Below are 24458 nucleotides of genomic sequence, written 5' to 3' on the forward strand. Positions count from 1 at the left end.
ACTAAAACAATCAAAACATATTTTGTAATAATAACAGACTTTTTATCATCATATTTTGATCAAATCTCACAAGCTAATCCTTGATCCATTCATAATCCTAGAGAACCTAAAGTCAAATTTATTTACATCCGGTAATAGATACAACTGCTTAAAATCCATAGACAAATAGACCATTTAGGCTTTGAAAACCGGTAATTGAATCGCAATTTTTGTAAAGCGACAGCGACCTTGTATTTTGAGGTTTGTGATTGTCAAATTCAATTCAACTTCTGCTGTGGCATTCTGTGGTCAAATTTAAATGACAAATGTCGCATGTCGGTTAAAAATATATTTGCATTTTGTCGGTTCAATTTTAATTATCTCGTTTTGTTTTGATTATAATATCAAAGTTTTAATCGATTTGTAAAGAGTTTCTTACTGTTCAGTTCAATTAGTTAAATAAAATGCCACGCACAAAACGACCTGTACGGAAACAAGAGCAATCAGGCGAATGCTTTGAAGCTCAGATTAAAATTGACAAACTTGGTAAGTTTAGTATTATATCCTATTTGCGTCCACTGCTGGGCAATTGAAAAACTGCGATGCTCTAAAAATTACACCCTGTAAACGTAATTATTATTTCGTATGTTAGGTTTATGATATTTTGTTACCTCACCGGTAAGATGTACCACCAGACACCAAGAGATCTCTAGTGTTCCGGTACGATGCTGCGTAGGCTGTCATTTGGTATGGGATAAGGGATTACGCTTCCATTTTCATAATAGACCGCATTACCAGTCACCATTTACGGTACATGGCAGAAAATAATGTACATCGACCTTTAGAAAGAGATAGCTGCTTTGTAGAGCGTTGTCTCTGTCATTGAGACAGACAAAACGTCACAGGTATGAGTGACAGAGACAACGCTCTACAAAACCGAAATTTCATTCTAAAGGTTGATGTAGGTATATTATTTTCTGCCGCGTACTGTACCACCTGTTGAGATCACAGACAATTTTTTTTGACAGATTTTTGAAAATTCAACCCCTAAAGGAGTGAAATAGAGGTTCGAAATTTGTGTAGTCCATGCGGACGATATAGTCTCGGGAACAAGCTAGTATTTGATAAGGCCTTAATGTTATGTTTTGTTTAAATTTTTCAGTGACAGAATTGAAAACCAAATATGAAAACAAAGCACAGAGAGATATCAAAGATGTGGAGATGTGTTTCACGTTCCTCTTGGCATCCATCAGTGCTGAGGATCTGAACAAGACAGTTGGCCAATTGGTATGTTTCTTCTGTTTTTTATCTATATATATAAAATTCAAAGTCCTGACTGACTGACAGACATATATCAACGCACAGCCTAAACTGCTGGTCCTAAAGACATGAAATTTGGAGGCTCTATTCTTTTTAAAGAGTAGGTGAAATGGGGGTTGGAAGGTTATATGTGTTATTCGGTGCTGTTCAGGGTGCGCGTCCTGATGTTATAATGTTTGTTTGTGAAAAAAAATGCCATTTGTTTCCTGTAGGCCACGCTGGCGAATTCGCGGGCAGAAGCTAGTTTCAGGATAAAATAACCAGGGTTACAAACAGTGGCGGATTATCCCTAAGGCAAACTAGGCGAGCGTGGAGGTCACAAAAAATCAAATCTCCTTAATTATAAAAACTTGCCGAACATACATGGGTGTGGTTCAGATACCCCTCAACAGACCCAATTTTTTTTGTGATGTCAATTGACTGGCCACCCTGTATAAAGTTAAAGACCTATAAGGGTACATGCCACTGGTATACAAGTGTATTTTTAGGGTTCTGTACCAAAAAAGGAAAAACTGAACCCTTATAGGATCACTTTGTTGTCTGACTGTCTGTCTATCTGTTAAGAAACCTACTGGGTACTTCCCGTTGACTTAGAATCATGAAATTTTGCAGGTAGGTAGATCTTATAGCAGACATAAGGGAAAACAATCTGAAAACCGTGAATTTGTGGTTACATCACAAGAAAAATATTAAAATGTAGGCACAATCCAATAATTCGTATTTTTAATTTTCGAAGTAAGATAACTACATCAATTGGGATATCATATGAAAGGGCTTTACCTGTGAATTCTAAAACATTGTCTTACAACAGTTCTAAAATGTGCAAAAAATACGACTGTAGTACGGAACCCTTGGTGTGCGAGCCGGACTCGCACTTGGGTGGTTTTTTTTTACAATTGCATAAGGTTAATATAGGTAGCTATAGTACCTGCTACAAGAATAGAATAGAATTTATTTATTCAAGTTGACTTATTACAAGTTCTTTTGCATCGTTAACTACACTCGGCGTCAAAAAAATCGCACCTTTCAAAAAATCTACTTCAAACAATTTTAAACCTTATTTGACATCAATAATGAGGGTCATGTTGGGTATCATTTGAAAGGGGATGAAATGGAGAGCACAAAAACAATTCAATTAATTATTTTTCTTTTATTGGAACAGCACAAAAAAAGAAGTTTATGAAACAGTAAAAATCCTTAATTAAGCCTTAATTTAAAACAGATTAATTATACAAAAAAGAATACAAAAAATGATCTTAAAAATAATCTAAAATCTAGTGTTACCCCCCCTTGCCCTGATGACGGCTTCCATACGATCCCTCATGGATCTTATCAATTTTAAAATGTCTTCTTGAGGGATAGTGTTCCATTCCTCAATAACAGTATCTTTGAGTTCCTGGAGAGTCGTAGGAGCGGGATCACGAGACCGAACCTTGCGTTTTAAATGGTCCCATAGGTGCTCAATCGGGTTCAGGTCTGGACTTCTTGCTGGCCAGTGCATGACAGAGATCCCAACCTCTTGAAGGTACTCGCGCAAAATAATTGCAGTGTGAGCGCGAGCGTTGTCGTGCATCAACATGAACCCCTCGCCAACAAAACTGGCATAGGGGACCACATGTTCTTCCAGGATCTCTGTGATGTACCGGTGAGCAGTCAGTGACCCTTGCCCGCGAGCACCTCGAGCCCGGGAGACGCAAACAAGGTCGGTTTTGGCGTCGGCAGACATGCCGCCCCAGAACATACAAGAACCGCCTCCATATTCCACCGTCTCCTGGATGCAGGCTTGGGCGAATCGTTCACCCTGTCTTCTGTACACTCTTTTGCGTCTGTCGTTGCAGAAAAGGCACACTCTCGTCTCGTCTGAGAAGAGAACAGCTTTCCATTGTTCGAGGGTCCAATTGACGTGTTCGCGAGCGAATTGCAAGCGGGCTCGCCGATGCTCTGCGGTCAATTTGGGACCCGTAGCAGCTTTTCGCGCCGCTATTTTCTTCTCCCTCAGTCTTCGTCTAACCGTAGACACACTCACAGTTCTTCTGTTAGTTGTCTGGAGCTGCTGTCGCAACTCAACAGCATTTAAGAACCGATTTCTCAAAGACGTCACTACGATGAATCGGTCGTCTCTCTCCGAGACCCATGTCTTCCGACGAAGCCACCGGTCTCCAGGAAACGCTGGTACACTCTTCGAACCGAAAAACGGCTCAAGTTGAGTTGCCGAGCGACATCACACTGCCGCATGCCTGATTGCAGTAGTGCAATCACTTGGGCGGCCTCATCAATAGTGGTATCCATCTTCAAAGGTATTTTTCTTGGGAATGAGCTTCTCGTGTGTCCACTTCAACGGTTAGATAGCGAATGACCCCGATTGTACCTGTATTGACCATTTTATACCTACAAAAGGTAGCGCAACTAGCGGCTGTCTTAAGAAGCAAAATTGTAAGTGTTTTCTTCTTCTTTTTTTGTGCTCTTCCAGTAAAAGAAAAATAATCAATTGAATTGTTTTTGTGCTCTCCATTTCATCCCCTTTCAAATGATACCCAACATGACCCTCATTATTGATGTCAAATAAGGTTTAAAATTGTTTGAAGTAGATTTTTTGAAAGGTGCGATTTTTTTGACGCCGAGTGTAGTTTAACGTCGTTTACCACAAGGCTGCCCTAATTCATATTTAAATTATTTCAGAAAGCAGAGGCAAACCTGCCACCCCAAGTCAGAACATCTGCAGCCCAGTCCACCAGAACAGCGTCTCATGATGATGGTATGTCATTTGTTTTTAAAATAAAACCGGCCAAGTGCGAGTCAAGCTCGCGCAATGAGGGTTCCGTACTACAGTCGTATTTTTTCGACATTTTGCAGGATAATTCAAAACTATGATACATAAAAATAAATAAAAATCTGTTTTACAATGCACAGGTGAAGACCTTTCATATGATACCCCACTTGATATAGTTATCTTACTTAGAAAATTGAAAATACTAATTATTAGTTCATGACCACAATTAATTTTTTTTGTGTGATCTAACCCTAAATTCAAGGTTTTCAGATTTTTCCCCAAATGTCAGCTATAAGATCTACCTATCTGCCAAATTTCATGATTCTAGGTCAACAGGAAGTACCCTGTAGGTTTCTTGACAGACAGACGGACAGACAAACAGACAGACAGACAACAAAGTGATCCTATAAGGGTTCCGTTTTTCCTTTTGAGGTACGGAACCCTAAAAGTTCTATAACTGCGGATGTGCGGGACGTCCCGCCGCCTCATACCCCTATTGCCATCTCAACTTGTCGTGGGCTATAATATACTTTTATCATCTAAATACCTACGTAGAAAGCTTTTTGAGTAAAGATAATAGTTTCAGTTGTTTTTTCTTTTCATAAAAGGACAGCCTTGTCTGTTTCCTAATAAATTCATTTACTCTATAGTCCATACAAAATGACTTCACACGCGCCATTTTAACTCTACGGGTCAACTGTCACGTCAAAAGTACGGTTCATCCACAGGTTTGCAACTAGCGTGGCAACCTCTGCAGTCCCTCTCGCTCAAGCAGATTTTCTTACTTGTGAAATGTCATTCCTTCTACACTTCACGTTGTTTGCCAAATACTCACGTACAAATACATTTTGGCAAACAAAAAAAAGTGGCCACGGTGATAAGGACAAAACATAATCATTTTGTCACGTTCTAACAAGAGCTTAAATGCATTTAGCTATCTCGCTCTAATAGTAAGTGTCACAATAGGGCTACTTCTAACAGTCCTTGTTCTGAGGGTTAATCTCTAAAATAGTACTTTTGACATGACAATTGACACACAAAATTAAAATGGCGCGTGAAAAGTCATTTTGTAAGCATAATAGTAGCGTCTTTAGAGACTATAAAAAAACTAATAATGTAGGGGCTATTACATAATAATAATTTCAAAAGTATTTGTTTTGTATAAAAAGTTGAATAGTTTTGCAAAAATTCACGTACATAATACGAAATCATGATAAAAACCGGTCAAGTGTGAGTCAGACTCGAGCATCGAGGGTTCCGTACTATTCGTATTTTTTTGACATTTTGCATGATAATCCAAAAATATTATGCATAAAAATAAATTAAAACTGTTTAGGAATTGTACAAGTCAAGCCCTTTCGTACGATACCTCACTTGGTATAGTTATCGTGAAAATTGAAAATATTAATATTTGTTCATGAACACATTTTTTTTGGTGACGTAACCACAAATTCATGGTTTTCGGATTTTTCCCTTTACGTGTGCTATAAGATCTACCTACCTGCCAAATTTCATGATTCTAGGTCAACGGACAGTACCCTATAGGTTTCTTGACAGACAACAAAGTGATCCTATAAGGGTTCCTTTTTTCCTTTACGGTACGGAACCTTAAGGTTTTCCATATAATGTGTATAAAATTACTTGTAATGGATTCAAAAATTTCACCGGAATTAAGTAGAGGCCGTTCAGCGAGTCCCTCATGTCATAATGCACAACATTAAGGCTGCTTTCTACCAGAGATTTGCTATGCGGTTTTTTTTTGTTACTTGTACCAAAAACATTTACAGTAAAGAGAAAAAGAGAGCCCTGTCCATACGAAGTAATTTATAAGTCAATGTCTGCATACCACATCTCTGGTGGAAAAGCTGCCTAAAAATATGCACAAATCAATATTCGAAACACAATCATCTTACTAAGAGCGGGGGCACACGATGCGTGGCGGCGGCGCACAGTGAATCGCCTAGAACAAGCTAGGTGGACAAAAGTCAATTCAAAGAATCACTTAATTGATGGTCATTTGTCACTAATGATTATCATTAATCCAGGTAATAATTACGCCAAACATTCCATTACGATAAGTTATACACATTTGAAGTCAGGTGATAAGGTAATTACATTTACGTAAACAATTTAGTTGCAATTGTGCAGTGCTTTCGAGAACACCTATTAAAATTTGTGCTGAATATTATAGTTTCTGCTATGATGGATTTTACTTTAGAGGGTAAGTACTTTCTTATTTTACTTCAAATTGATTCTAATAACAGATAATGTGTAGTCTAAAATTTTTTGAACAAAACACTCAAAAAAATGTCGTCTTTTTTAAATATCTTTATTTCCAAGGAATGTAACTTTTTGTATCCACATGTATCCAGTCTAATTTTTTTATATAATATAGCTACTACTCTAAGCTTCAATATGATATATAATTTTAATACTACAACGATTCCAATTCATCGTAATAAATTTTTTTCAGAACACGTGCATTCCATTTCGAAAATAGAATTTTTCGAAGAGTGACGGAAACATGCCAAAGAAGAGAGAAATGCTCGTCTAATGAGTTTTATTACTGAAAAATTTTCTATAACTGATATGACTCCTGACTCACGGAGGAGTATTCAGTCACAAATAGCAAGTGTTTCGTTAAAATTAGCTGAAAAGTGGACTGCATCGAAAATGGTGGAGGATCGTTTTCTTCAGAAAAATAAAAGTTGGCTCGAGGGGACAGACATACAATTTAAAGTTAGCATACATCAGGCTTGTCCTTCCACATCATCTGAAGGAAGTCGGCCTCAAGGGAGACCTAAAAAGAATTTTGAAGAAACATCTTTCAAAACCAAAAAACGCAGGGTTGAAGATTTAGTGCAATCGCGCAGTGCTTGTGAGTTAACTACAGCTGCGGAAGTGGCACATCGTTTGTCGGGTCACAGAAACGTAGCTTCTTTGATAAGAAGTTCGGAATCTCCAGAAAAAAGGAAATCTGGTGGTGATGTTTGTAGTGGTAGGCGATTAAATATTGACGAGGCATTAGCTTATTATGTAGATTCTAGGTGTACCAGTCACGCTTATAAAAAGACGCGAAAGTGGTCATTAAAGGCGGGACATGAAGTGTTTCCATCTTATCATAGTCTCTGTAAAGCCAAAAAATCGTGCTATCCTTCGCAGGAAGACATTTCCGTGACCGAAACGCGCGCTGATATTAAGCTTCAAGCTATTTTGAATAAAACTGTTGAACGTTTGATTGAAGTGCAGACTTGTTGTATATGCTCTTGATAACATCCGATCCTGTAATAAACTCACTCAGAGAAGTGCCAAGAAAGAAGACTGAGAAATTACCAGTAGAAGTACTAAATTTGATTGTCCCTCCTTCAATACCAACACATCAGATATCACGTAATATTCAACCGTGTGATGAAGAAGATTACGTGATATCTGATTCGTCTGATTGTGAAAGTGATGATGAGTGCTCTGATTAATTATATTATTGTATACTTTTAGGTTTTGTTTATTTTAAGGTAGTTTTAAGTGATTTTAACTGGTATTTTATGTTGTTTTATTTTCTTCTTTAACTTGTTATTATATTACTGATTTTAATCATATTATTTTTTACACCAAATTTGATTTTTTATTTTAAAAAATTCTGAAACCTTTAAATAATTATTTAATTATAATTTATGCAGTATCACAACAAAATATCATTTTTCATAGCTATAATAATTAGAATCCACAAAAAAATGTTTTTGTCCAGCTAGCTTGTTCTAGACGATTCACTGTGCGGCGGTGCGGCGCCGGAGCGGTGTCGCTGCGTCGTCTTACATAGAAATATCTGTGGCATGTCACACGATGCGCTCCGGCGCCGCACCGCCGCCGCAACCACCGAGACGAGGCGGGGAGGGGTGAATGCGATGCGACGTCGGAGCGGCACCGCTGTTGTTTTTATTAACATACTGTGCAACGCTGCTACGGCACCGCTGCGACATAACAACGTTGCGGCGCCGCACAGCTCGTGTGCCCGCTGATACGGTGAAATCTTTGCGGTGCGGCGCCGCAACGCATCGTGTGCCTCCAGTCTAAGGCTAACCAGTCATGTTTTCCACTAACCGGGTGCTTTTTGGGATCAGGGTACTTGTCAGGCAAGTCTTCGCAGGGCTCCGGGGGCAAGGGTCCTACCAAAACGATGGGTGAGTAGCTTTCTGTTCTTTTCTCTACATTTCCTTAATTGCCTAAGAGCCAGTGCGTGCCAGACCTTCTTTATTTTATAAAAGCTGAAAGTTTCTCTGGGTATTGTCCCCACAAACCCCTGCCAGATACCTTTAAAGTTTAATAAATTATTAACATTTAAGGGTGTCTCGCGGGGGTTCCCACGACACTAAGTGTCTGGCAATGCATGACGTGTTTTCTAATACTATTCTGAAAGAAATATAAAAAAGTTAGACTTTTAGACTTTATACTTTGACATAATTTTTTTTTCACCTTTATTACTTGTTATCTCCTAAAGCCACCATGATCAAAATAAACGTTCCTCCCAGTATTGGGGACAATACGCAGAAAAACTTTCAGCTTTTATAAAATAAGGAAGATCTGGCACGCGCTGGCTCTCTCTCTATAATAATCATACTCATTTAAATAAATTGGCAAAAAAGCCGCGCATAAAATAATATGCATAAATAAGTTCTCACGTGCCATTTGTGATTTCAAGAGTATGATTTTAGTCCTAATTCTAGTGAATCCTATTTTTACTATGACAGTTGAGTAAGACTTAAAATGGCGCGCGAGTTCTCATTTTGTACGAACTATATTTCATCAGTGTGGCCGATTAGTTTTGTGCTGCGTTTAGACTGATGCAAGGTACAGTACGCGGCAGAAAATAATGTACATCGACCTTTAGAAAGAGATAGCGGTTTGTAGAGCATTGTCTCTGTCGTTTAGACCGACAAAACGTCACATAGGTATGAGTGACAGAGAGCTTTACAAAGCCGAAATCTCATCCTAAAAGTCGATGTACATTATTTTCTGCCGCATACTGTACTTTTTATTGTATGAGGGGTTGCGCACTAGATCAGAACTTCGTTTAACGGCTTCGGGAAACAAAATTCAGATCTAGTGCGTAACTCCTCATACAAATAGTAATCCTGCTACTTCATCGAGAATTCCCAGATTCAGAATCAGACGCAGTGCATAAAGGGTCTTGTTATTATGGTTTTTGCACAATGGGTATTTGACTCCAATTTTTTTATTACTTTGTTATAAACCAGGATAAAAATAATGACGTAAATTGAAAAAACCAATTAAATCGATCAAATAACAAAAAAGTTATAAGCATTTAAATATTTCTGATTAGACAGATAGCGATATAGCATTTTGACGTCACACCTTACTAATGCCATAGTAGCTTCGTGCGGTTTCATACAAATTTTCGTTTGGCGAGAAAGGGATAGAAGACCCTCCCACTCCAAAATTAAAATGCCTGTAACTTTGTAAATCTTTGTTGGATTTAAATATTTTTTTTCAGTGTATATGTCATTATTTTTATCCTAGTCTATATATATATAAAAGGAAAAGGTGACTGACTGACTGACTGACTGACTGATCTATCAACGCACAGCTCAAACTACTGGACGGATCGGGCTGAAATTTGGCATGCAGATAGCTATTATAACGTAGACATCCGCTAAGAAAGGATTTTTGAAAATTCCACTCCTAAGGGGGTGAAATAGGGCTTTGAAATTTTGTAATCCACGCGGACGAAGTCGCGAGCATAAGCTAGTCTATATATATAAAAGGAAAAGGTGACTGACTGACTGACTGACTGACTGACTGATCTATCAACGCACAGCTCAAACTACTGGACGGATCGGGCTGAAATTTGGCATGCAGATAGCTATTATGACGTAGACATCCGCTAAGAGGATTTTTGAAAATTCCACTCCTAAGGGGGTGAAATAGGGCTTTGAAATTTTGTAGTCCACGCGGACGAAGTCGCGAGCATAAGCTAGTTTATAATAAAGTAATAATATTTATCAAATTCAAAAGTAGGAAAATACCCAATTAGCAGGTCCACCGTCAGTGTCCCGCACGGGCGGGCGCCGCTCGCGCTCCGCAGACGCCTCGGTCCGCTCCGTCAAGACTGTCTCGCGAGCCACCACGCAGAGGCGCCGCTCGCGCTCCGTGTACAGAACCCCCGCGCACAAGTTGGCGCCGCCCCCCACCGCGGTGTACAAGACCCCCGCCTACAACCACAACGCGCTCACGCAGTACCCCACCATCACGCCCAAAGTGAGTTTCTATCATCACCACATCAGCTTGTTCCATCATTACCTTAACCTTGTTCCCTCATTACGTTATATTCATTCCCTTTCATCCTAGTTTTTTTTAATCTCTTTCCAATTTGCACTCATTTTCCTCATCGTTTTCCAATTCAACATCTTTTTCCAATTAGTCCTCTTTTTCGTCATCTTTTTTCCAATTCACCCTCTTTTTTCTCATCTGTTTCCATTTCATCCTCTTTTTCGTCATGTTTTTGCCAATTCATCCCCTTTTTCCTTACCGTTTTCCAATTCACCCTATTTTCGTCATCTTTTTCCAATTCATCCCCCTTTTCCTCATCGTTTTCCAATTCATCCTCTTTTTCTCAACTTTTTCCAATTCATCCTCTTTTGTCAACTTTTCCAATTCATACATTTTTCTCATCTTTTTCCATTTCATTTTCTTTTTGCTTATCTTTTTCCAAATCATCTCCTTTTCCCCTCATCCTCTTTTCCTCTAAAAGCATGATGTCATTTTTCAAGAAAATTTGTATTTGTGCTTTCGGTTCAAAATAAATGTTTTAGGATTTTTTGAAATTCCACCCCTAAGGGATTTTCAGAAATTCCACCGGAGTGAACCGTTTTGCTAGTCTTTCCTCATATGAGTAGAGTTTAGACAACTGTACAATATACTCAGAATGATATTCTGTCTGTCTGACGCCCGCAGGTAGCTCCAAACACCCCGCTGGCAGTGCTGCGACAGCCGCGGATGGGCGAAATGGTGTTTTCCATGTCGGGCTCGCCTCTCATGTCCAACTTGTGCAACACGTGAGTATACTTCGTTATTTATACCTGTAGGTACGCTGGTGATATGCGCTTAGCCGTAAGAATATTCCTCGTCATCCCTTCCCCTATGTCCAGGATATACACAACAGCTGGACAGCTGTTCTAATATTTGTATCTTGGAACTTGTATACAACGTTAGTTTTAGTTACTCACAAATAAGTCATTATCTAAATATCTATATATATAAAAGGAAAAGGTGACTGACTGACTGAATGACTGACTGACTGACTGACTATGACGTATTATGACGTAGGTATCCGCTAAGAAAGGATTTTCGAAAATTCAAGCCCTAAGGGGGTGAAATAGGGATTTGAAATTTGTGTAGTCCACGCGGACGAAGTCGCGAGCATAAGCTAGTTTTGACTAATTTCTTCTGGACACTTTCAAGTAAAGATTTTTATATAACCCTGTGAAGATGATATTGCTAGGGGCGAAATTTGAATGCCATAAGTCTACTTTGTCGCATTAGTTTACAAATTGTGAAAAACCACATTAAATTTGAATTTCGCGGGCAGATCCGTGTCTTGGGCCCTAAATGGATACCGGGTTTTAGTGTCAGTGTAAATTTTCATTCTATTAATTTCATTTATTTTCTTTTCTGTTCCAGCATGAAGCCCACAGACAAGGCCCACTGCAATATAGTGCTCCAAGACGGCACAATGCTGTCCCTCCAACCGCAGCAACTGAGAACCTCTCTACACGGCATCCCCTTCTCGCTGATGGATAACACCGTGCTGGGTCAGCTCAAGACCCTCAAAGATAACCTGGCTAAAGTGGTCAAGTTGGGCGAGCAGGTCATTGAATGATGTAACAAAGTGTGGTGACACAACTGGCATTCACAACAGACATTGCAGCAACAACAATATGTATTTTAGCGTTTTAACTACCGTGAGTGATTTCCATTATAAATAATGGAAATCACTCAATTACACAATAACAGATAACAACAATCCGGTATTTAACAACCAGTCAAATCAGTATTTTTTTTATAAAGCGTCAAAACATGCGCTCAGTATGCGAGTTTCTATGAAATACTGGCATGTGACGTCACAATGATTTGACGTCCTTTTTTAGAATCAATAATTTAAATAAAATAGTTATTACACTTAAAACTAACAAAGAGCGTGGATTTTACGTATTCTGTAAGACCCTCTATTTAATAATAACTGAGAAATAGTTTATTTTTGACATAGGCATCATCCCAATTGGAGAGGGGCAGGGGAGCCCTTAGTCTGATCTTGATACCAGTGGACAAACTGGGAAAGGTTTTTTTTATTGTTACTAGTCAACCCTTGACTACGATTTCACCTGGTCATGCAGTTTAAGATGGAAGCGTGCTAACTTGGAAGAAATATGGCACTTTTATTAAACCCATACTCCTTATTGGCATCGTACCGGAGTGCTAAATCACTTGGCGGCACGGCTATGCCAATAGGGTGGTAACTAGACACGGACGAAGCCTCCCACCAGACCAGACCAAAGACAATTTCGAAAATAAAAATTCCCAAATCGCCCTGACAGGAATCGAACCCGGAGCCTCCCACCATATAAAACTACAGCGCTTGCCACTGCACACACACACATCACACAAACACATGTCATCGACTTATGTAACATAGTGTGATGACGCCACAGACATTTGCAACAGACATTGTAATAACAGCAACGTTGTAGGTATGCAAGTGTCTTGATAACAACTATCACATTACTTTTAACGCTACGGGATTTTGTGTGGTACATAAATCTGGCTTTAAAAATATTGGTAAAATAGTAAGATGTGTGTCTTAAAAGATAATGTGTACAAATTATTGTCGTGAATGTAGATTATAAAATGTGTGGTTTTTTAATAACATATATTGTATGTTGTGTTTATTATTAATTCTTGATGTTATGGCTGTTTTAGTGTATTGTGTGTATTGTATGTCTGTACTTTCTAATTTTAATTTTATTCTTCCTTTCTAGTAGAGTTGTGTTGAATTTGTACAATAAATATTAGTCTGAATATTGTTTATTATAATACTAATTATAATTTATTTTAACGATGGTAATTAATAACTAGTTTATGCTCGCGACTTCGTCCGCGTGGACTACACAAATTTCAAACCCTCGGGGGTTGAATTTTCAAAATCCTTTCTTAGCGGATGCCTACGTCATAATAGCTGTCTTTATGCTAAATTTCAGCCTGATCCGTCCAGTAGTTTGAGCTGTGCGTTGATAGATCATTCAGACAGTCAGTCAGTCAGTCAGTCACCTTTTCCTTTTATATATTTAGATTAAAGTATTTTTTAAATAAAAGACATTTCATTTTTATTCAGTCTTATTTTTATTGCATTTTAATTCACTAATCATGCTACAATACGACAAGCAAAATTCAAAGCATACGTTCATTTTGGCGAAATTTTATTCACGATTTTGAAAATATTAAAAGCGTTTTAGAAATTACTGAGCCGATTTTAATAAAAATGTTCATTTCTAGTAGCCATGTTTTCCGAGCGATTGTTCTACTTCTTTGACATACTTCTCTGCAACTTTTTGTTGTCTCATGTCGGCCACCTGTAAAAAAAATGTGGATATAGTCCGTACAAAATGACTCCTTACGCGCCATTTTAACTCTATGGGACAGCAGTCATGTCAAAAGTGCGGTTCACCTTTAAAATGAGGAGTAAAATCGTACTTTTGACATGAAATTTGACACAAAAAGCTAAAATGGCGCGTGAGGAGTTAAATAACGCGTAATATAACTTTTAGCGTAGTTGAAGTAAAACTAAACACACATAAGATTCCATTTTTTGAAAGTCTGTGCAGAAGATTTTTTATCTTGCATGCTAATGCAAGTTGACTGACAAACCAATAGCAGATGAAAAAATTATATCTATGAACGCGACAGAAAGTAATCTACATCGACCTTTAGAAGGAGATGGCAGATTTGTAGAGCATTGTTACTGCCGTTGAGACTGACAAAACGTCATATTATAGCTGAGTATATGAAGCATGAGTGACAGAGACAACGCTCTACAAAGCCACTGGCACCGATTCCGTTGTCTTTCTCTAAACTAAATTTAGAGTATCTGCATCCTTCTCTTTTTAACAATGCTAAAAAGGGTCAGAACATGAACTTTACATTTTTAAATACTCTAAATTTTAGTCCACGCTACAAATTTAAACAGTAGGCTCGCAACTGTGCGCTAAAATCACGGGTTTTACCATCTAAAAATTAAATTTAAAACTGTCAACTGCGTCTGTCCTTTTCATATTACATTAGTAAGAAGAGGATGCGAATACTCTAAAATTAGGTTGTGCTCAGAATCAGTACAAATGTACATTACTTTCTGCTGCGAACGGTACATAGTACTTGAGTCCTTGAGTTACTTTGAGGGAGGGCCCCATTCGATGAATTTGCCACGGGTTTCTAACAGTATAGCTACGCCACTGGATGTATGGTATGCTCAGAATATGAGCCTGATTCGACAATATACTTCTTTATATAAGACAGTATAGTCCGCGACAGGTCGAGATGCCAATCGGGGTATGAGGCGGGGGGACGTCCCGCACACCCATGCTCGCCTGCATCCCCACCTCGATTGCCATGTCGACCTGTCGCGAACTATACGTACATAATAAAAATGCATACCTTCTGTTTGATAACTCGTCTCTCATATTTGTCTTGCTGTTCTTGTTCCATGCGCAGCGCCACACCTTCGCTGTGGATCTTCTCACGAAGTTCCGCGCTACGATTCAATATTTATTAATTTTTTGATGGCAAAAGTGTTTAGGCGGGAAACAAAAGCAAACAATATCTATGGTTTTTCAAAATATAGTCTGTGCTCTTTGCTCTAAACAGCAGGAATCCATGTAACAAATAAAAACTTTGACAGTAGTGTTGTACTACTGTTCGTACCTACATCGTAAGCTTCATCGTAACTTGACGCGTCAGCAGCGTGTGAGTATGTTGGCAACATTGCTTTGTTTCTTTATTCTTTAGTGCTTAGGGGTTCTTATTGTGTGATTTGCAATGGTACCAACGTACCACTAAAAAACCAGTGAGGTTTTTGCTGGTCACCGGTTTTTACAAAAAAAACGGTCGAACAAGATGGATTGTTCGGATGTCTCATGTCGGTGTTATTGATGAATCCAATCTTACCGAGCGCGTTCCTTGTCGTTGATTTGTTTCATGATTTCTTGGCGATGTTGTTCCACGCGCGCCTTGTGTTTATCATCGAGCTGAAATCCAAAATATTAAAATACCGTAATACCTACGTTTTAAAAATAGGAACCAACTTGTTAACGAACATTAAAAAAAGAAAGTTCAATGTAGTAGGTATAGTATAAAAATGACTTTTCACGCATCATTTTGACATTTTAGTCCTTATATTTTAAAGGTAAACCGTACTTTTGATATTACAGTTGACCCATAGAGTTAAAATGGCGCGTGAAAAGTCACTTTGTACGGACTATACGCGACAGATCGAGACGCTAACCGTACGGGATAGTGCGGGGCGTCCCCCCGCCTCATACCCCGCTCGCCATCTCGACCTATCGCGTACTTATAGGTACCTCCTTCTCTTTACGGATGAACTCTTCGTTCTGACGTGCGACGTTGTTGAAGCTCAGCTCATCTTTCGCTATTTCTCTGGCAATCAGACGGTGAATATCGTTTATCTGAAAATATAACAAACAGCGTGTTTTTCGAGAATAACCGAAAAAACTAGCGGTTAAAGTTTCTACAGGATATATTTCGGAGAGTGTGCTAAGAAACTATTCGACCTTGTTCCCACCTTGCCATTTCACTATCGGACCACGAACCATTGCAAAGGTCTGCACTCTGCAACATATCTAATTGAAATTCATATGGACTCGTACGAAACGATTCGCTTCGTCGTTTCTAATATTCACTGCTAGAATATGGAATGCCCAATGCCCACTCACTTGCCGTTTTCCCCGCTCTTAATATTGAGACTTGTGAAAAAACAGTGAATAGGCAGGTGTGTTCCAAGTTCTAACTTTGCCCGCATCATTAGGTATCTATTTGGTGTGATGGTAGCCAAGCGCAAGCCTATATTATAGTTAACAAAAATAGAACGGCAGAGGGTAAAGATCAAAGTTGGGATGATGGCCAGTCCTTCCAATGAGTTGAGACCATTTTTTTTTTTTTTTTATATTTTATTAGAACGGCAGTGCCACTTACACTAACTAGATAATTACCTAATAATAAATTTAAATACAAATAAAGGTACAAGAAAAAAGACATAAAATACAAAACGATAAAAAATCAAAGGATTTTGAATATGTTTGTACGCTGAGAACATTGAATGACATATTCATGTAATGCTCTCAGCGTACTTCAGTAACTCCCGAACCAGTATTATAGACCCATCATTAAATGGGTCCCATTGAGCATTATTGTCCAAAAGCGCGTTGAACGATGCTAATGAACATAGATCTAGCAACAGTGCGATGATGTGGGACCACGAAAAGTTTATTTTTTCGTGGACGAAGATTACTATTGGATTCAGGGACACGTATGCGACACAGTTGGTCATGAAGTTCTGGAGCATTAATATCTCCTCGCAAAATTTGACACATAATTTTCAGTTGATCGCAAATGCGTCTGACCTCCAGGGAGTTGAAACCTAAGCAACCTAACAGAAATTTGGTTGGATATAGGAAAGGGTAATATCCATAGCAACGTTTATACAGTAGGGCGATTGTCTAAAACCTGCATCAATCATTATTACAATCTCAATTGTTCTGATTGGCTGAATTTGTGCGATTCTTGTTGCAACAATGCATTGTAACCAATAGCAAGCGAGCGTTAACCAATCAGAGGTGATTGCGATCGTGACATTGTAGCTGTTAATCTCCCGCAATCGCGCAGCTGGTATCTTAGGAAGGCTTTTTGTACTTTTTCTAATATAAGTCCGTACTTTGCCTCGTACGGATGCCAGACACAGGTGCTTGTTTCGAGCTTGCTTCGGACTAAGGCGAAATATAGTAATCGTATTACCAAAGGACTATGGAACTCCCGAGAGTTGCGTAGTACAAATCCTATGCCATGTCATGTCATCATCTCACCTGCTGCACCCTAGCCTCGTGGAGCCTCTTCATCTCGCGGTTGCGCTTGATGGCCGCTTCGCGCTCCTTGCGACGGTACTCCCGCTCCACGTCCTCTTGGATCTTCAGGTTGCGGATACGTTCCAGCTCCTCCTTCAACTCTTGTTCTGCCTGCGAGAATAACGCACATAGGTACATAATATATCTACAAGTAAGATAAGGACGTGTGCCATAACAAAATTTTGTGCTGATTCAAATCGCCCCACCGAGCGTACCGGAAATTAAGTGACAGTTGACACTGTGTTAAATTATGATTGTGTGTTGACAGAAGTCTCATTACTAACATTTAGTTCCGAGTACGCTCACATAACACTCACTGCTGCTATCAGCGTCAAAATGGCGATCAAAAGAAAGAAATAGATCCAGCGTGAAATTGCTTCAACAAAAGTCTGCAATAGCAAGTGCAGCGTACTTCTTAATAAAAATCTAAAATTTTAAGGTGTTTTGTGTTCACGCCCACTGGTCGATCACGATCATAGCGCGTTTTTTTTTACTTCTAACTACCTATATACATTTTTGCAAGAAAGCGCCTTATATTAGCTCGACTCTGAACAAGGTATAAGCCAAGAGGTTTTACCTTTTGTGCTTTGGCGATGTGATCGATACCCTTCTGCTTGGCAACTTTGATGGCCTCCGCCTCCGCTCTGTTCCTGGCCTCCCGCTCTTGCTTCTGCTTGAGGAAGTTGGATATGCGCAGATCCATGATGCGCTCCTCCTCGTTCTGGATTTGCTTGTAGTACAACAGTTCCGCATTACCTGATCATAAGGAACCTGGTTACTTGAATCGTTCCTTGATCTATGTGGGAAGCCTTTAACTAAACTTAAAACCAGTTGCATAAGGGCTTCATTGCGGGGGTTGACGATCGCAGTCACCTCTTATTGGCCGACTGTTTCGCTATTGGCTAAAATGCTGTTGCATCAACATTTCAGCCAATCAATGACTTTTGCAATGGACCAGCAGGCGGTTTATAAAAAGCAAAGTGAGTTGCACAAAATATAATCAATATTCAAAGATTAGAGGTGTGCAACCCCTTTTGTTTTGATTGTCTTTCAAAGTTTAACGGTAATCGTAAAGTAACTTTGACCGTCTGATATCCAACTGCCTTAAAAAATCGTGCCCGACTTTGTTTGTCTCCAGGTTACATGACAGTCATGGGGTTACAAAAATAATGGAAATACAAATAAGTATAATACCTACAGTACGCTGCCAAAAGTGATGAACATCGATCTTTGGAAGGTCGTTGAGGCCGACAAAGTGTCATATGGGTATGAGTGACAGAGACAACGATCTACAAAGATGAATTGTCATTCTAAAGGCCGATGTTCATCACTTTCGGCCGGGTACTGTACGTCCTACGTAGGTAATAAACGTATATATTCGCAATTAAGATTGTACATACCTACTTAGCTGTATAAGCTACTTATGTAGTATGTAGGTACTTATCTTCGTGGTAATTGCATTGGCCAATTAGGTAACAATAATTTATTATCCTATATTGATATCCATACTTATATTATAACTGCGAAATGTTTACCTGAGGTGAAGGTTCCTTTTACAGCTCAATCGCTGAAACGATCTTGACGAAATTTTACTTTGTGGTCTGCATAGGATTCTTTGGGAAATCAAAGTGTAGGTACCCTAAAGTTTAAAAATCCTAAACCTAAACAAACTGCGGGACGAATTGCCAGCTAAAGCAGGTAACAATGGGCAGGACATAAAACCGCTGCCCGCTGGGGCAGGCGTGTTCTGCAGAGGTACCTGCCGAATATCATGATTCTAGGTCAACGGGAAATACCCTGTAGGTTTCTTGACAGACACAACAGACAGACAACGAATTGGATCGACCTCTGTTTTTCCTTTTTTCCTTTTGAGGTACGGAACTCTAAAAAACATTGTGAAAACGTTGCTAAGAATTATAATTAGTTGATTTTTTAATGTAAAGCCGAATTCTGATAAATTCTCTATATTCGACGTGTCGATGGCATCACCTTGATCCAACATTTCCTTGAGCTTGGCCTGTCGGCCATGCTTCTCTTTCAGTTTGTGCGCCTCGTCGATCTGCACCGCGATGTTGGCCTGGTTCACTCTGATGCTCTCCTCTTCTATGCGCTCCGCTTCCATTATCTACAAATAAAAGAGAAGAAAAAGAAGAAGTGGCAGAAGTCTAAACTTAAAGTAGTTTTTCAGGGCTGGGATTTTAAGCAATTAATTATCACTTCCTACAACTGTAAAGGAAAACATCGTAAGGAAACCTGCATGTCTGAGAGTTCTCCTTAATGTTCTCCATGAAGTCTGCCAATCTACATTTGGCCAGTGTGGTAGACTACAGACTCAACCCTTTCTCATTCTGAGAGGAAGACCATAGACTTATTCAAAGAACGAATAGACAACGCGAGTGCAGTGCTGACAACGCGTTTTTGTTATAACGTGTTGATCGTGACATTGTAGCTGTCATTCTACAGTAGGGCGATTGTCTAAAACCTGCATCAATCATTATTACAATCTCAATTGTTCTGATTGGCTGAATTTCTGCGATTCTTGTTGCAACAATGCATTGTGACCAATAGTGAGCGAGCATTAACCAATCAGAGGTGATTGCGATCGTGACATTGTAGCTGTCAAACAATCGCGGCTGTCAATAAGTCTCTGACAATTCGCAATTGACACTAGCTCCGCGAATCGCGACGCAACAGTAGCCTAGCCGCTAACGGCTCTCACCACAAAACCGAATTATAGATGCGAAGTTCAGAAACCTTGGATCGGATCAGCTACCCTGAACCTTACCAGCGCATCTCGGGGCCCCCCATCGTCGGAGCGCGTTCCTCAGTCCGGTAAATGACTGTATTAACGAACACTGACCGTCCATTAGCTTTTATTCTTAACAGGGGGCATGTAAAGAAGTGTGAACCTTGGCAGTGTCATGAGCTTTGATTTGTTCCTTCAGCGCGGAGAGGTTCTGCAGTCGGAGCTGATGTCGTCGTTCCTCTTCCTCCTCGGCGCGCCGCACGGCTGCTTGGCGGTTCTCCTCCATTATTGCGTCCAGTCTAAGGAAGAAAATACCTGAATATCTTAAGCCATGTTACTTTGCATACGATTTAAAAATTGAATAAACTTTGGTGTTTTATCCTACACTAGCTTATGCCCGCGACTGCGTGTACGTGGACTACAAAACCCCATTTTACCCCCTTAGGTGTTGAATTTTCGAAAATTCATCATAGTAGCTATCTGCATGCCCGATTCTTCCGCAGTAGTTTGAGCTATGCGTTGATGGATCAGTCAGTCAGCTTTTAGTTTTATATATTCAGATTAAGTGTGTTAAGTATATTTTTATGTGTTTATCTCCTACCCAATAGAATTATTATGACTTGAGTAGCTCAGTATATTATAGAGGGGTCCGATACCGACTTGTGGACACCTTTTTTAAGTAAGTAGCCTCAAGTAAAAAGAAATACTTAGGTAGATATATTGTTTTTCAAGTTTTTACTGGTGTACGGCTTCACAATACGCTATTACTTCGCCATGAGTAAGTCTAGAGAAGAAAGAAGGGAGAGTGAGTTCTAACCTCTTCTCCTCGTCATCGAGCTCCTTCTTGATGAGGTCCTTCTCAGAGATCTGCGCGTCGCGGATGGCGTGGCACTTGGACGCGAGGATGATGCGGTTGCAGAGCCTGGGGCCTTGCATGTTGTTGGCGCGCAGTACTGTGAGCAATGGCCAATGGTGGTGGTGGTTATTAACATCGTACAACATAGCTGAATAAGATATGAAAAAAACCAGTGTAACCGACGGTTCAACGAGCCGTCTTTGGCGACGAGGATAGGCACCATGTGCTGTGGGAGTGTCCCCTTTATGAGGACTTGCGGGTGACGATGTTAGATGGGATCGTACGTGGGGAAGCGGGGCCGGTCTTCTATACGGACCTCATCTCATCGGAGGGGAACTACAACCGGTTACGGGAAATTGCGCACCATTACGAAGAGGGGAAGCAGCTCGGAGCGTACAGGTGCCAGGCCGGCACCACGGAGGAGCAGCAGCGGGGATCTCAGCTGTGCTAGTGACATCTAGCCCCCAAGGGGAGAGGGTGCGCAAGGGACAAAATAATTTGTATGGAGTCAAGAAGGCGCCCCGGGAAAACGCCAAGAGCAAGTACCGAACGGGCGCCCTCCCGCGATTCGGCCCATATAACCGAGAGGTTGGTGGGGCCATGGGAGGTGGAGGGTTGGTTCAACGAGCCGTGAATCTAAGTAGCAATGAGTGGGGTACACACACACACACACACACACACACGAGGCTACTGGTACCAATATACAGGCTAAAAGATGTTCAACTATAATGGTCAAATCTGAGTCACAATCACAAATTTTATAGGTTTCGTCATAATCCCTTTTCGACCCCTACGACCCTTACTACTTAGGCCTATACTTGTCTAGTACCTACTAAAATTCTCTGTTAATCGTCAAAACGTGCTATTCTAGCCAGGGTTATTATAAAACTGCTAGCACTCACTTTCAGCTCTGGACAGCGTATGCGCAGCCTGATCCGGTCCGTCCAACTCCGGATCAGCGGTGCCTGATGCCGCTTCAGCACCAGGTTGAGGTTTGAGCTGTTCCTTCAGCCTCTGTTTCCTCTCCTCGGATTCTTTTGCAGCTTTATGTATTGCCGCTTCTTGAGCTTGCATTGCTTGGATTTGTTCTTCTTGGGTTACTATCTGGATGTAAAAGTAAAAGCCAAGCCTACTACAGGCGCTTAGAAAGTGATAGCGGTTTCGTAGCGCGTTTTTCTCTGTCGTTGAGATCGACAAAACATCACATAGGTATGAGTGACAGAAACAAAAATTACTTTAGGTATTTCATAAGGTACGCATCGATCAGCTATGTGGGCACATACACACGAAGCCTAATTAGATAGTCTTAGAGATTACTCTCTACACCCCAAGCCGCACGATAAATAATGGAGTGTCTTCGTGGGATGAACTATTTCTAGGTATATCATCCCTTAACAAAAACCTCCGCCCTACCACTAGTTAGACGACATTAAACAGATCTCAGGAACCCACGAATAGAGTGTGGATATCCTATATACATTAATAATTGTTTAAGCGAATAAGCACAAAAGAGTAGGTAGTTCAACCCCGAGGTCAGCCTATTTAGCTCGGCCGACATTTGGTTGGTTTAGTTTGAACTCAAGCAAGATCTTGTACCTGCGCAGTGACGATATATCAATCTATTTGGTGATCGAACCCGAGCCTCTGTCGTCCAGGTTACCTGAAAACAATTACTAGGCAATTTTCAAAAAAAAAATCAAAATATATTACTTCTTACTTTAGCCTGCTTTTTCAACCGCTCGTACTCGTTCTTCTTCATCACAGTGGGGTAGAAGTTCGGCTCGACCTTGGGAACTAGCAGCGGCCGCCAGCCGTCGGTCTGCGGAACCATGGTGTACTCGTGTTCTGACTCCTCGCATTTGTGGATCGGCCGGTTGGTTATTGGGAACTTGAGGCGACATTGCGACGGTCTAGAAAATTATCAACAGTAATTAGGGACGCATTACAGCGGGGTTTGAGCTTGAGAACTAGCAGTGCCGGCCAGCCGTCGCTCTGCCGAACCATGGTATACTCGTAAACCGACTGCTCACATTATTTTGTGGATAAGTCAGTTGGTTAGTGGGAACTTGAGGCGACATTGCAACATTATCAACAAAATGAGGGACGCATCACAGCGCGGTAGAAGTTCAGCTTGACCTTGGGAACTAGCAGTGGCCGCCAGCCGTCACTCTGCCGAACCATGGTATACTCATGTTTCGACTCGTCGCATTTGTTGGTCGGTTGGTTATTGGGATCTTAGGTCGACACATTGCGACTGTTTAGGAGGACAAAGGTCTAATTTAGGAACCGAATTTGCTTGGGCCGGGCACTGGCAGTGCAAATGACTTTCCAGAGCCGAGTTTTGCCAGCGGATACAACAATATCCCTTGTGATTAAACAAAATATGAACCACTAAATATAAACACAATAGCTAAGTACCTAAGTGCTTTTACTACTTAATTTATGACAGGACGACATAATAACTACATACTACTTAATATTATCTTGATGATCACCATTACAAACAAGATCCTATCGCAATCAAAAAGTGATAATTTAGTGACCTCCCTGGCGCAGTGGTGAGCGCTCTAGTCTTATATGCGGGAGGTCCTGAGTTCGACTCCAGGATTCGGTACCTACTTAAGTACCTACTAAAAGTTGATTAAGTTGATCATGATTTTTGATCACTTGATCAACCTAATCTGTCCCCTCACCTAGGTATTCTATAATCTATAACAAGAACTGATCAGGATTACCCACAGGGATCAGTTAAAAGACTCTAGTGCGAGTCCGGCGTTGCGTTTTTTAGGGTTCCGTAACTACATAATAGCGTTGGAAGACCCCCACTAAGTGGACGGCCGACATCAGACGAGTCGCAGGGAGCCGCTGGTCTCAGACGGCGTAAGACCGTGGCGTATGGATAGAAGTACCTACATACAAGAGACCTATGTCCAGCAGTGGACACCTATCGGTTGATGATAATGATGATGATGAACTACATACAGTGCGACAACGCTACCTTGGCGCGTGGCGAAAATTGGAACTAATGTTGCTGCAAGTGTTTCCTTTGTTCTTGTTTGTATATTCTAATCCTTCGTTCTCCAACAGCGCCCCCCTGTCAATGTCATTCGAGTGCCAAGAGAGCCTTGTCGCACTGTAGTTAATTATGTTTTGGGCACAGCTTACAAACTACTTTTGATCATTGTTTCAATATTTCTTGTTTAATTATCGTAACTATATAGTACGTAATATACTTACCGAAATTCCTCTGGAAAATAATGTACTTGTTCGGGATCGTTCTACACCAAACTCGTTCGTAACTCGTTTCGTCTACGAGCTAGACACGTGGACAGAGAGATAGACAGACAGACAACAGAGTCACATTAATAGGGCTCCGTTCGATCGATAGAGTAGGTACGGAACCCTAAAAATGGGTATTGATGAGTATTAATAATATCGATACCTGTGTAACTGGTAACAGCCGGGCTCACTCCCTTTTCGTATTTTGTGATACTTAATGCCTTCATGAGGATTCCTTATAGCTTTCGGCATTTTTCATTAAAATAAGTTATAAAATTAATTTAAATCAGAAAATACGCAACTGCTTCC

General features: G+C 40.3%; 2 protein-coding genes across 5 annotated transcripts; one reads left to right on the forward strand and one right to left on the reverse strand.

Moving 5' to 3' along the window:
* Positions 1-275: 275 nt before the first annotated feature.
* LOC117983915 (borealin-like) lies at positions 276-13143 on the forward strand. 4 transcript variants are annotated; one of them, XM_069499805.1, is made up of 7 exons: positions 276-525; positions 1142-1266; positions 3979-4054; positions 8188-8247; positions 10119-10342; positions 11039-11139; positions 11765-13143. In XM_069499805.1, exons 1-7 carry the CDS (start codon positions 444-446, stop codon positions 11961-11963), a joined length of 867 nt encoding a protein of 288 aa, XP_069355906.1. In that variant the 5' UTR covers positions 276-443; the 3' UTR covers positions 11964-13143. The 4 variants fall into 4 exon arrangements, with proteins under 4 accessions (XP_069355906.1, XP_034826448.1, XP_069355907.1 ...); XM_034970557.2 differs by having other exon boundaries at positions 10122-10342; XM_069499806.1 differs by lacking the exon at positions 8188-8247.
* Positions 13144-13467: 324 nt separating this feature from the next.
* On the reverse strand, positions 13468-24440 carry LOC117983511 (cilia- and flagella-associated protein 45-like). The gene is made up of 12 exons (XM_034970075.2): positions 24313-24440; positions 22588-22780; positions 21773-21974; positions 20832-20967; positions 20178-20313; positions 19258-19393; positions 17846-18024; positions 17230-17379; positions 15712-15816; positions 15299-15378; positions 14789-14885; positions 13468-13710 (listed from the first exon to the last, which is right to left on the reverse strand). The coding sequence occupies exons 1-12, from the start codon at positions 24399-24401 to the stop codon at positions 13630-13632; spliced, it is 1584 nt and encodes a 527-aa protein (XP_034825966.1). The 5' UTR covers positions 24402-24440; the 3' UTR covers positions 13468-13629.
* Positions 24441-24458: the final 18 nt, after the last annotated feature.

The sequence above is a fragment of the Maniola hyperantus genome, chromosome 7 (assembly GCF_902806685.2).
Source record: "Maniola hyperantus chromosome 7, iAphHyp1.2, whole genome shotgun sequence".
NCBI lineage: Eukaryota > Metazoa > Arthropoda > Insecta > Lepidoptera > Nymphalidae > Maniola > Maniola hyperantus.